The following is a 12,629-nucleotide window of genomic DNA, read 5'->3' on the forward strand; positions in this document are numbered from 1 at the left end:
GTCAGCAGTTGTATACCACTGACGATCTGTGCATGTGACTGAAAAGAAGTTGGCCTGTGCTAGTACATGAATAAAAACCATATGCAGAGTAAAAGTCAGCGCTAGAGCGAATAAAGTTGGCAGCTACCAAAGCAGGTCAATATACATATACCATAGACTGACATTTCTGCAGTCAAAACTTCGTTATTTCCAGGCAGCCATTTTTAGGCAAAACTGGGTATCAAAATTAAACAGCAAAGCCCTCCATATATTTTGTAGATCTCTCAAATGAGATCCACAGAACTGAATAGGGAAGAAGGGACTAATTCTGTTTTTTTTTTTAGAGCAATGCATAGGCACAGAAACCCTGCCGCCAGTTCCCAACAATACAAGGAAGCTGCTTAGACTTTCACCCTTAGTATTAACATAAATATCTTTCTATATGTCAACTGTCTGTGTAATAAAAAGCACCAGCACATCAGTGAACTCACAGGGCCATTGTTCAAATGTATTTATTTAATCCCCTGTACTAAGTAGTTTTTTTTTTTTTTTTTACCGGGACATGAGAGGTTAATAAGAAGGAGCCTCCTGCCTCAAGTGACACAGAAGCCCTGTCAGAGAATCTGAGGCATGTCACTAAATCACATGTCACTGAAGAGGAGAGCTGGCTGGCATGCAGGCTGAGGCAGGGATGGAAATAGGTGTCTCCTGCAGTAAGGAAACCTAATCCCTCACACAGGCACTGAGAGGAGCTGAGTGATATGATGGAGGGGATGAGAGCTGACAGGATACATCAGTTCCTGCTCTATAGAGCACAGGGAACTCAGTCTCTCTGACAGAATCCAGGGAGTGAGATGCTGCAAGTGTCCAAGGTCTGAGGTCCATTCACATGTGATGGCAGTGCTCTGGGAATCCTAGGATAGGGAAGGCGGTGTCCATTAATAGAGGCAGATGCTGTAGTAAAAGTCCTCACAGGTTGTGGGCAGAAAGTAGGTGAAAGTAGGAGAGGAGCCAGCGCCATCAGTGCCAGTAGCCGTGGTGAAGGGCCCCATCCCATGCAGGAATGAGCATAGGGGAAGGCTGCTGGGTGTGGAGGAGAGACACCTTCTGGTCAGAGCAGCAGTTTTCAGGGGATGTGATGGCTGAGAGACACACTCTGGTGTGGGTAGCAACAGGGGTCCATGAATTAGGCCCCCTACACACTGGGGCGGGGTCGGCGGAAAGCGACCCTTTACCGTCGGTATTCGCCCGCTAGTGGGGGCGGTTTTACCCCCCGCCAGCGGCCGAGAAAGGGTTAAACACCACTGTATAGCCGCACTGTCCCAATGATTTCAATGGGCAGGAGTGGTGAAGGAGCGCTATATACACCGCTCCGAAGATGCTGCCAGCAGGACTTTTTTTTTTTTCGTCCTGCTAGCGCACCGCTCCAGTGTGAAAGCCCTCTCTCACACTGAAGAGACAGCAGCGGCTGTTTCGGGTCGGTCCGCAGGCGCTACTATTAGCGCAATAGCGCCTGCAAACCACCCCAGTGTGAAAGGGGTCCTATAGGAGAAGTCAGGGCCATGTAAATGAACCTGTAGAGCTGAGGGCAGAGTGGGGATTGTAGGAGTGGAGCCAGCAAATTCATTGCCAGTGGCTCCAGTACCAATCCAATGTCTGACTGAAGTACTGAGGACCCCAAAGGGGCTGGGGATCAGTCAGTATGGTGGATCAGAGCACCTGTGAGATTTTTGTAGTGAGGGGCCTGGGAACAGAGGAGAGATACTCACCTAACAACTCTTGTGACAGCTGAATCTCCTCAGAGTAGTCGGATGTGCCTCAGCATAGCCTTTTCTTAGAGTTCAGGGTCCACCCAGTCTCCTCAGGTCTTGTAGCCAATCCTAAGGGAGCTACTTAACTTCCCTTTTAGGTTCACACCCACAGTGATGCAATGCTTCCAGCAGTCAAGGCTCCCTTTCCCTAAAGGCGGTTCAAGGGGCCTTCATTATTAGTTGGGTCTGTTCAGTGTTTCAGCTTCTGCTGGTTTCATTGTTTCCAGAGAGCAGTAGAACTCTGTGGAACATAGGCGTAGAGTAATGCAGATAGCAGCATGAATATTTATACAGCCCTGGCCAGTCCCAGGGAGGTGGACCTGAAGGCTGCTGGGAGTCTGTATAAATACTTTGATTCACAGAGCAGTGTGATCTTATCCTTATTCCAACCTGGAGGGCATGCTGCCCTATGGGCATCCCTGCCATGTGCTTGCGGTTCCTGAGGTCTCAGCTGGGCTAGTCGAGGGGCCCAGATGCTTAAGTTACAGAGAGCTGACTGAGGGGCTGTCATCTGAAGATCTAGTCTGCTATCACAGGAGAAAGGTGTTGCATGGATGTTGGAAGGAGGCGACCAACATTCCTAGGACATTTGTGTGTACAGACTGCTCTGAGAGATCTTAGAGACTTTTGGGCTGCTGCCACCCCTCTGGCACTAGAGAGTCAGCTGTGTGTTTGTCTAAAGGGGACATGGGCTGGTGTCCTGAAGAGCTCGGTCTATCTCATTCTTTGTAATGGGACTCTGATTGATCTAAAGAAGAAGCTTTTGCACTTTTAACTGCTTTTACTACAAAGCAGTTTGTTTTTGCAAGGACTTTTGCCTTAGTTCTACAGAAGGAAGTTGACTATCCTCATCTTGTACATAGTCCTTTTTGATATATCCCACTTAATTCCCCAACCCTACCCAAGTTACCTTAAAAAAAAAAAAAAAAAAAACACCAAAAAGAACACCCCTAGATTTGTTTTTGAGCTGAAGAGTGACTGTGACCATGTGCCTGGCTGTGGGGCACTCTGTTAGTGTAAGGAGAAAAAAAAAGCTGATCACTGGCGGCTGTGAGCGGGACATCAGGGTGATGATGCGTGAAGAGCCTCTGCAGAGGCTTCTGTACCCACCTGTGCCACCTACCAGTGCACAAAAGTGCCACCTACCAGTGCCCACCAGCGCCACCTACCAGTGCCCACAGTGCCACCTATAAATTTCACCAATCAGTGCCTCATCACCAATGCTGCCTATCAATACCACCTACCAGTGCCCATCAGTGCCACCTACCAATGCCCATCAGTGACATCTATCAGTGCCACTCATCAGTGCCACCCATCAGTGCCTATCAGTGTTGCCTATCTGTGCCTATCATTGCAGCCCATCAGTACCGATCAGTGCAGCCTCTTCAGCGAATATCAAGGAGAAAAAATTACCCGTTTGCAAAATTTTATAACAAACTATGAAACTTTTTTTTTCAAAAAATTCTGTATTTTTTTGTTTGTTTAGCAAAAAATAAAACCCCAAGTGGTGATTACATAACACGAAAAGAAAGCTCCATTTGTGTGAAAAAAGTGATAACAATTTCATTTGAGTACAGTGTAGCATGACCGCACAATTGTCATTCAAAGTGTGACAGCGCTGAAAGCTAAAAATTGGTCTGGGCAGGAGGGGGGTTTAAGTGCCCAGTAAGCAAGTGGTTAAAAAAAAAAAAAAAAATGTTTACATGCCAGTCCGCACAGTATATTTCATCTCCACACGTTCAGCTCAGTGTACAAGTTTGTCATCTGCCCAGATGAATGTACTCCTGCGCAGTGACGTCTAACTAAAACAGCCGAAGATGAAAACCCAGATGAAGACTGGACAAACATGTCAGTGGCTGGCAAGGGTCCGGAACATGGCAAGGCTGGAGTGGAGATGAGTATAGTTCTGCTTTAAAGTAATTAATATAACTCGGTTTTGTCTCTGCCTCTGTCTGTGATAGGACCATGAAAGAGAAACAGCAGACCACTGAGCTCATCTCTTTGTCACTCATCCTATTAGCATGTCCCTTGTTAGCACATGAGCACTGTAGCACAGCTCATTGGCTCTCTGTGCTGCCTTTCCTACATTCTGAGCTCTGCTGTACAGGGAGTTGCAAGAGATGTACTATGCTTACACTTAAAACATACACTTAAAAAATACATTTAACAATGTATACATTTTTAGGCTTCATTTAGTTTTGCGGTTGGAAAGGTGGCAAAAATTCATGTTTTAGCAGTGTTTTTGCCGGCGCCGCCCCCCCCTCCCAACCAATAAGCAGCGAACAAGGGTGTTTTATTTATTTTTTTAATCAAAACTTTTTTTATTGACAAGGAAGAAAAAAAAAGTGCTTATACATTATAAAGTTGGAAGATATATTTGTCAACCATGAAAACTGGCATTGAACATGGAATATAGGACCGTGTTCTATGACACAAAAACATTAAAAAAAGAAAAACATAGAGCAAAATAAAATAAGACAAAACAGCCCGAGTTTATTGTGAGACGTTTAGCAGAAGTCTCCTTTGTCTATTCTCGGATGCGCAACAGAGAAATTCCCAAACTTGGGCTATAACCGCGATAGCTCTAAGTGGTCTTGTAATCGTAATAACCTATCCATCACTAATTGCGGTGGGGCAAGACGTGGGTTATCAAGCTAACTTTGCCAAATGAGGTTACATTTGTGTACCGCTTTTTCTATGGCGATAAGCCAACTGCTCTCTAAGTAGAAAAGAATTAACGTAGACGATCCACTGTGCCCTAGAAGGCACAGTGGGCGCCAACCAAATTTGGGCGATCAGCTTTGTGAACAAGGGTGTTTACATGCCATGGCTGCAATGCTTTGCGCCCAGAGCAAAGTTTACGTAACATGTAGCAATCGGCAGGCTGTAAACCCGCTGAACGCTACACATTTGAACAAATGTGCAAGCGCTGATATAGCATGCAATGCATGCATTTGCAGCATGTTTGTCTGCAAAACTGGGGTTATCACAGGCGGTGATATAACACCTGTCATATAGTTACATAGTAGGTGAGATTGAAAAAAGACACAAGTCCATCAAGTCCAACCTATGTGTGTGATTATATGTCAGTATTACATTGTATATTCCTGAATGTTGTGGTCGTTCGGGTGCTTATCTAATAGTTTTTTGAAACTATCTATGTTCCCCGCTGAGACCACCGCCTGTGGAAGGGAATTCCACATCCTTGCCGCTCTTACAGTAAAGAACCCTCTACGCAGTTTGTTAAACCTCTTTTCTTCAAATTTTAATGAGTGGCCACATGTTTTACTAAACTATTGAAAACTTTTATCCCTATTGTGGGGTCACCAGTATGGTATTTGTAAATTTAAATCATATCCCCTCTCAAGTGAATTAAGTTCAATGCTGGTAACCTTTCTTTATAACTAATGTCCTCCAGTCCTTTTATTCGTTTTGTTGCCCTTCTCTGTATTCACTCCATTTCCAGCACATCCTTCCTGAGGACTGGTGCCCAGAACTGGACAGCATACTCCAGGTGCGGCCGGACCAGAGTCTTGTAGAGCGGGAGAATTATCGTTTTATCTCTGGAGTTAATCCCCTTTTTAATGTATGCCAATATTCTGTTTGCTTTGTTTGCAGCAGCTTGGCATTGCATGCCACTGCTGAGACTATCATCTACTAGGACCCCCAGGTCCTTTTCCATTCTAGATTCCCCCAGATGTTCTCCCCCCATGTATAGATTGCATTCATATTTTTGCCACCCAAATGCATTATTTTACATTTTTCCACAATAAACCTCATTTGCCATGTAGTTGCCCACCTCATTAATTTGTTCAGATCCACTTGCAAGGTTTCCACATCCTGTGGAGAAGTTATTGCCCCGCTTAGCTTAGTATTGTCTGCAAATACAGAGATTGAACTATTTACCCCATCCTCCAGGTTGTTTATGAACAAATTAAATAGGATTGGTCCCAGCACAGAACCCTGGGGGACCCCACTACCCACCTCTGACCATTCAGAGTACTCCCCCATTTATCACCACCCTCTGAACTCGCTCTTGTAGCCATTTTTCAATCCATGTACTCACCCTATGGTCCATGCCAACAGACCTTACTTTGTACAGTAAACATTTATGGGGAACTGTGTCAAATGCTTTTGCAAAATCCAGATACACCATGTTTACGGCCTTCCTTTATCTAGATGGCAACTCACCTCCTCATAGAAGGTTAATAGATTGGTTTGGCAAGAACGATTCTTCATGAATCCATGCTGATTACTGCTAATGATACTGTTCTCATTACTAAAATCTTGTATATAGTCCCTTATCATCCCCTCCAAGAGCTTGCATACTATTGATATTAGGCTAACTGGTCTGTAATTCTCAGGGATGCATGTTGGCCCTTTTTTAAATATTGGTGCTACATTGGCATCTCTCTAATCAGCTGGTACCATTCCAGTCAGTAGACTGTCAGTAGCCTCTAAAGCGCGAACCAAACACAGAGCTGTCTTCAGAGGAAAGAGAAATTTAGATGCACATCTACCCTTACAGAGCTGTATTAATCTGTGTCACTCTGCAGTTCAACATTAGGAGGAGGAGGAGGAAGTTTACTCTGGAAAAAAAATTAAGTCAGCAGCTACAAATCCTGTAGCTGCTGACTTTAAAATAAAAGAGCACTTACCTGTCCAGGGGTCCAGTGCCCTCCACACCCTGGCTAGTTCTTCACTAAACTGTGGGCAGCCAGCCATGCTGCTTATGGCTTCACAGCCGGTTGCCCACTGTCCATTTGTGAGCCGCGCTGCACTTTGTGAATGGTCCTGCAGTCTTTTGGGACCAGTGACGTGTCTCAGAAGACTGCGGGGAGAGAAGAACTTTTGCTCAGAACACCTAGGCCATCTAATATCTGAACGACGAAAGTGGATACTTGTCCTGATTGGAAAAAGCCCCCTCTGGTCCAAAAAAATAATAACTGCATGCCAAATGTGGCAGGGGAGGAGGGGGAGCGGAGGAGCACTTAAAGTGAAACTTCCCCTTCTGAGTGGAGTTACACTTTAACAACTCCAGCCCCGCAAGATTTAGCTGCTGAATGACCGGACCCTTTTTCGCGATTCGGCACTGCTTCGTTTTAACTGGCAATTGCGCGGGTGTGCGACGCTGTATCCGAACAAAATTGACGTTCTTTTTTTCCCACAAATAGAGCTTTCTTTTGGTGGTATTTGATCGCCTCTGCGGTTTTTATTTTATGCGCTATAAAACAAAAAAAGAGCGACAATTTTGAAAAAAAACACAATATTTTGTACTTTTTGCTATAATAAATATCCCCATTTTTTTAAAAAAAAAAGCTAATTTTTTCTGTTTCGGCTGATATGTTTTCTTTTACATATTTTTGGTAAAAAAAAAAATACGCAATAAGCGTTTATTGATTGCTTTGCACAAAAGTTATAGCATCTACAAAATAGGGGATAGATTTATAGCATTTTTATTATTCCTTTTTTTTTTTTTTTACTAGTAATGGCGGCGATCTGCGATTTTTATCGTGACTGCGACATTATGGCGGACACATAGGACAATTTGGACACATTTTTGGGACCATTGGCATTTATACAGCGATCAGTGCTATAAAAATGCATTGATTACTGTAAAAATGCCACTGGCAGTGAAGGGGTTAACACTAGGGGGCGATCAAGGGGTTTACTGTGTTCCCTGGGAGGTGACTAAAGGAAGTGACGGATCGTGGTTCCTAGCTAATAGAACAGAACAGAGATTTGTGCGTTTACACACACACTTCTGTGTTCTGTCCCTCATGCTCGCGATCGCTCGTGGCCGGCGGTCATCGCGACCATCAGCCACGTGCATCGGCACCCCAGCTGTGCAGCGGGCGCGCGCTCGCTTGCTATCCCGATCCCACGAGCCGACGTATAGCTACGACGGTTCGCAGGATCGTGCCGACCTGCCGCAGTATAATGACGGCGGCTGGACGACAAGTGGTTAAACTGAACTGGAATTGGCAAAGTAACAGGTACATGCAATGTCTAACTTCTCCCTCTCTGCTGTTACTTGCTTTTGCTCTCTGCCTTCCTGTTTACAATATTCTTATAAATAGGAAAAAAAAAACCTGTGTGAAGGCCATGTCACATTAGTGATTCTCTTGCTAATAGGATCGATAAAAACAATATTCACCTGACCCTATAGAAGCAGGTCAGTGTTCCCTCTGCATTCTTAGCAACCCAGTTGCTGGCAAGTTTCTGCCAGCAACAGGATTGCTAGTGTGGCCTGGTCCTAAGCTGTAATTTGGTCAGATCGGAATTAATACAGAGCCAGCTCTGGCAAAAATTTGCAAAGCATGCCCAGAAGTGACAGAACTCAGCCTGATGACTGGCCGCTTCATGGGAAACTTCCACATGGCGGTGGGAAACTTCCTGTTATTGGCAGAATCACCAGGTGAAAAAGAGCATTAAAAAAGAAAATTAATGCATTCACTATGTAGACAGGTTGAAATGTGTGTAGTTTGTCCAACAGCCAGCCCATACTGGGGAAGGGGTTAATCATGTTCAGTTTAGATACTGGTTTGGTTTTAGTGGGCCCACCTGTTCTATAAATAGGGGGACCTCTAAAACCAGGGCTGGTCCAGAGCTGAAGCCAGAAGTCTAAGTAGAGTAGGTAGAGCCAAGGGTATGGAGACCCACCTGTGAGTGCTTGGATGGCGCTGAAGATACAGGAGTCATGGACAACATCCAAGTCAAGGACAATGCCTATATGGACTCTCACCTCACTTAGGTATGTCTGGGCCACTGTGCTTTTTAAGTTAGGCTTAGGAACAGGGCTATATTCATGTTATATTAACATGATGGCTTTCTACAGTAAAGTAATGTTAACTGTTCTAAGCCTGGTCTGAAGATATTCAAAGGGGTGCATGCTGGTTCAGGAGTATTCCAAGGAACCTGAGTCTGTAATTGCACTAAGGGGTATGAGTAACACTGCTACAAATGTTTAACTCGGCAAGACAAGGAAGAGGAGTGTAGTTTCTAGGGGTAACCTAGTAAAGGAACAAGCTACAAGCAACCAGTCGATAGGCGTGGTACCTGGTAGGGTGACAGGTCCTCCAGCAGTCCACCTAGAGTTGCCACCTCATCCCTTTAAAACCGAACACATATTAATTACACATCTTCTGTGGCTCATTAAGGTGGTAATTAAACTCACTTGGTGCCTTATCTGCATTAAATTAGCCTCAGAACCTGTGTAATTCATATGTGTTCCGGTTTAAAGGGATGAGGTGGCAACCCTAAGTCCACCTCCCATAGCAACCAGGATCAGACTAGTGTTACAGAGATCTAAGGCCTGGTCACGTAGTATGGGATGGAAAGAGTTAAGTGAGAGCAGCATGAGGCTCATGCTGGGTGGGACTCCATTCTGTTACTGGGAGTGAGGTAAAGGAGCTGTGCTGGACTGGTGGAGTGGGCACAGGCGCAGCACGTCCCTCCTAATGCAACATACAAGTACAGTGTGTAGTGACACTGGACAAGTTGCTTTTCAGAGGAACTCTGCACTTTATTACCACACACAGTGAAGGCTCATCTCTGTGTCAGGGAACAGCCTTAAAGTTGTTGTAAAGCCTAAACTTTTTTTTTTACCTTAATGCATTCCTTGCTTTAAGGTAAAAAATGTTTAGGTGTCAGCATCCCCCTGCACCCCCCCCCCCCCTTTTTACTTTCCTGAGCCCTCATTCGAGCCATCATTGTGCACGTCTGCAGCTCTTCTCTACTCTCACTTCTGGGTCTCACTGGCTTTGCTGGGGCACCAGGAGCCATTGGCTCCCAGTGCTGTCAATCAAAGCCAGTGACGAGGGAGCGGAGGGTGGGGCCAAGTCCCACTGTCTGTGTCAATGGATGCAGCAGCGGGGCTCAGGTGCTAGCACACACGAGTGCCCCCATGGGAAGTGGCTTCCCATGGGGGAACTGGATAAAGGGGAGGGGCCAGGGGTACCAGCGGGGGTACCCAAAAAGAGAGGTTTGTGGCCGCTTTGTGCAATGGAATGGTAAGTATAGACATGTATTTAATTTTTTTATTTTTACCTTTAAAATCACTTTAACCACTTGCTTACTGGGCACTTATACCCCCTTCCTGCCCAGGACAATTTTCAGCTTTCAGCACTGTCTCACTTTGAATGATGACAATTGCATGGTCATGCAGCACTGTACCCAAACAAAGTGTTATAATTTTTTTCACACAAATAGAGCTTTCTTTTGGTGGTATTTATTCACCACTGGGTTTTTTATCTTTTAGTAAAAAAAAAAGAAAAAAAAAAGAAAATTTTGAAAAAATTAAAATAAAAAATATAAAAACTTTTCATAGTTTGTTATAACATTTTGCAATCAGGTAATTTTTTCTCCTTCACTGATGTGCGCTGATGAGGCTGCACTAATGAGCACTGATGGGCACTGATGAGGAGGCACTGATGCGCACTGAAAGGTGACACTGATGATGAGGCACTGACTGGTGGGCACTGATTTGCAGCACTGGTGGGCACAGATTAGGACCGATGTCCCTGTAACAGAAGCCGGTTACCGGCTTTCTTCTTTTCTACTCACGCTGATCGTGAGAAGAAAAGAAGCTGATAACGGCTTCTCTTTACGTCTTTGATCAGCTGTGATTGGATGACAGCTGGTAAACGTGGTAAAGGACCGCCGTGATTGGCCCTTTACCCTGTTCTGTGATCAGCCCAGTCCAAAGGACTCGACAATCACAGAGCACGCCGCAGGGGGCGCGCGAGCAGCGCAATCATGGAAGGATGTCTATAGACGCCTCCTGGGCACTGGAAGCCCGCATTGTAGCCATCTTTCGGCTATAGCGTGGGCAGAAAGTGGTTAATGTTTGATTGTTCACATGACCGCATTCTCCACCTGGTCCCGGGCATTGATGAGCACGCTCTACGCAATAAAGCCCACCCACAACCACATCTTAAGGCTGGTGAGATGCAATAAATTACATTTTTGTTTTTTAAGTATTGATATGTTTTAAAAGTTCTCCTTCAAAGATATAATAGGGTATATGGGGGGGGGGTTGTTCTCAGACTCCCAATGGTAGGGTGGGGTCTCCAGCCTTCCCCAACCTTGGCAGCAACACAGACAGGAAAAAAGTGCAGAGTCTTTCTTTCAAGGCGCCTAGAATTACATTATTCATGGCCAACTAGGTTTAATGTAATTAGGGGCACCAGCTGATTTTAACACACAAGATCCAGCTGCATAAATCTGGCCTTGACTGTAAATGATGTCACAAAAAGGCTGTGCCATTTTGGGACAAAGTTATCACATGTTCTTGTCATTCACAATGTCAATTAGCTTTTTTACATCATAGGAAATATACTTCTACAAAAACCACCTTAGGTTTCCATGGAGCTTGACCACCTATTATAATATAAGCCACACACAAAACAGCGCAGTTAAATAACATAACACATGCAATAAAAAAAAAAATGGACTTTAACTTATTAGATTCTGCATGAATGACGTGTTTGCGTTTCCTTGGCAACAGCAACAGAGTCTGGATACAGGAAATAGAGAGTGGGGTCAGAAGAGGAGGAGGGGATGGAGAGAGAGAGCAAGAGACAGCAAACAGGTACTGTGAAATCCCCACACACAAATCGGTATAAAACACCGTCTTACCTGTTACTGCCACAAGAAGGACGATAACGCCAACGACCACCATCCTGTCCTAATGCATTAAACGACCCTATCCTTTGCACACTAATGCGATGCAGATGTTAATCAATGATCCATCTATATTAACCTGTAAATGTCCAGTTACTATGAACCTTACTATGCAGTCACCTGTTAATCTACTTAAATTTCCAACTGCAATGAATACCCACTAAAAAATACTCATATCACCATTCTATAAGCATGCAATAAACGCTAATTACCTATGAATGATTTAGTACACACTTATGTATGTGTCAAATTGCAGCAAATACATGTGTACTACAATTGGTTATTTACAAACCTAATTGGAGTTACTAAAACGATTAGGTGTATTTAGTAATCGAGATTGCAAATTGATTAGAGTGCAAATCACACGCATAAAAAGCAACAAAAAAGTGAGCGCAAAATGTAGATTACACAAACAGTACTTCCTACTTCTACTTCACCTAAATTGTTCACTTTTTTTTTTTTTTGGTTGGTAAGCATGTACTCGGTGTGTGTCTAATGCAAGTCCAATTTTCTTGCGTCCCCCCTGAGTGGTTTTCTCATCCTCCTCTGTGTGTGTGGCTGATGCTCTCTATTGCAGTCCTGTTGAGGTATGTTTGTGTATAGCAGGCACTGCGCACTGCTCTGTCTTTTATGAATGGAGCAGTGCGTGGGAGGGTGCTGTGTGTCTGTGTGCACAGAGACTAGTGTCATCCAACAGACAGGCCAATAGGAGAGCCGTAGATAAGACTGTACAGACCTGAGTCTTCAGGTGGGGGCTCAAATCCTTTATAGCTTTGTTAACTGCTGACACCAATGTTAAATGCTGTAGGAATATAAATAGATTTTTATTCACAATGAAATGTTCTTTTTTTGGGATAATTATAGAAATAGACGACTAATGGGGCAAGAGTTAGAAGGGCAGTTTTTGTACAATGTTGACAATCAAACGATGTTCTTTGTTTGTTTGGTCTGGTGCTGTAATTTTTAGCGCAAGGTTCTCTGCTAAAAGCATATCTCTCAACTTTTTGAGATGTGAACGAGGGATACCTATTAGAAAAAGTATGTATGGATAGAACACACCCCTGCCACGTCCGATTAAAGGAATATTATAAAAAAAAATTATTTCCACAAGTGATTTTTTTTTTACCACTATTATTCCTTTATATTGGCTTTTGA

The 12,629-nt window shown here is 44.2% G+C and overlaps 1 protein-coding gene across 1 annotated transcript in view; it reads right to left on the bottom strand.

Annotated features, from left to right (window-relative positions):
* The window catches only part of LOC141107887 (neural proliferation differentiation and control protein 1-like), a 64,713-nt gene extending 52,584 nt beyond the window's left edge, over positions 1–12,129 (bottom strand). The window contains exon 1 of the mRNA XM_073598929.1: positions 11,430–12,129. Within this exon, the coding sequence (XP_073455030.1) occupies positions 11,430–11,472 (43 nt within the window). The 5' untranslated portion in view covers positions 11,473–12,129. The remainder of the gene's footprint in view (positions 1–11,429) is intronic.
* Positions 12,130–12,629: the final 500 nt, after the last annotated feature.

This window comes from Aquarana catesbeiana, linkage group LG09 (assembly GCF_042186555.1).
Source record: "Aquarana catesbeiana isolate 2022-GZ linkage group LG09, ASM4218655v1, whole genome shotgun sequence".
NCBI classification, from domain to species: domain Eukaryota; kingdom Metazoa; phylum Chordata; class Amphibia; order Anura; family Ranidae; genus Aquarana; species Aquarana catesbeiana.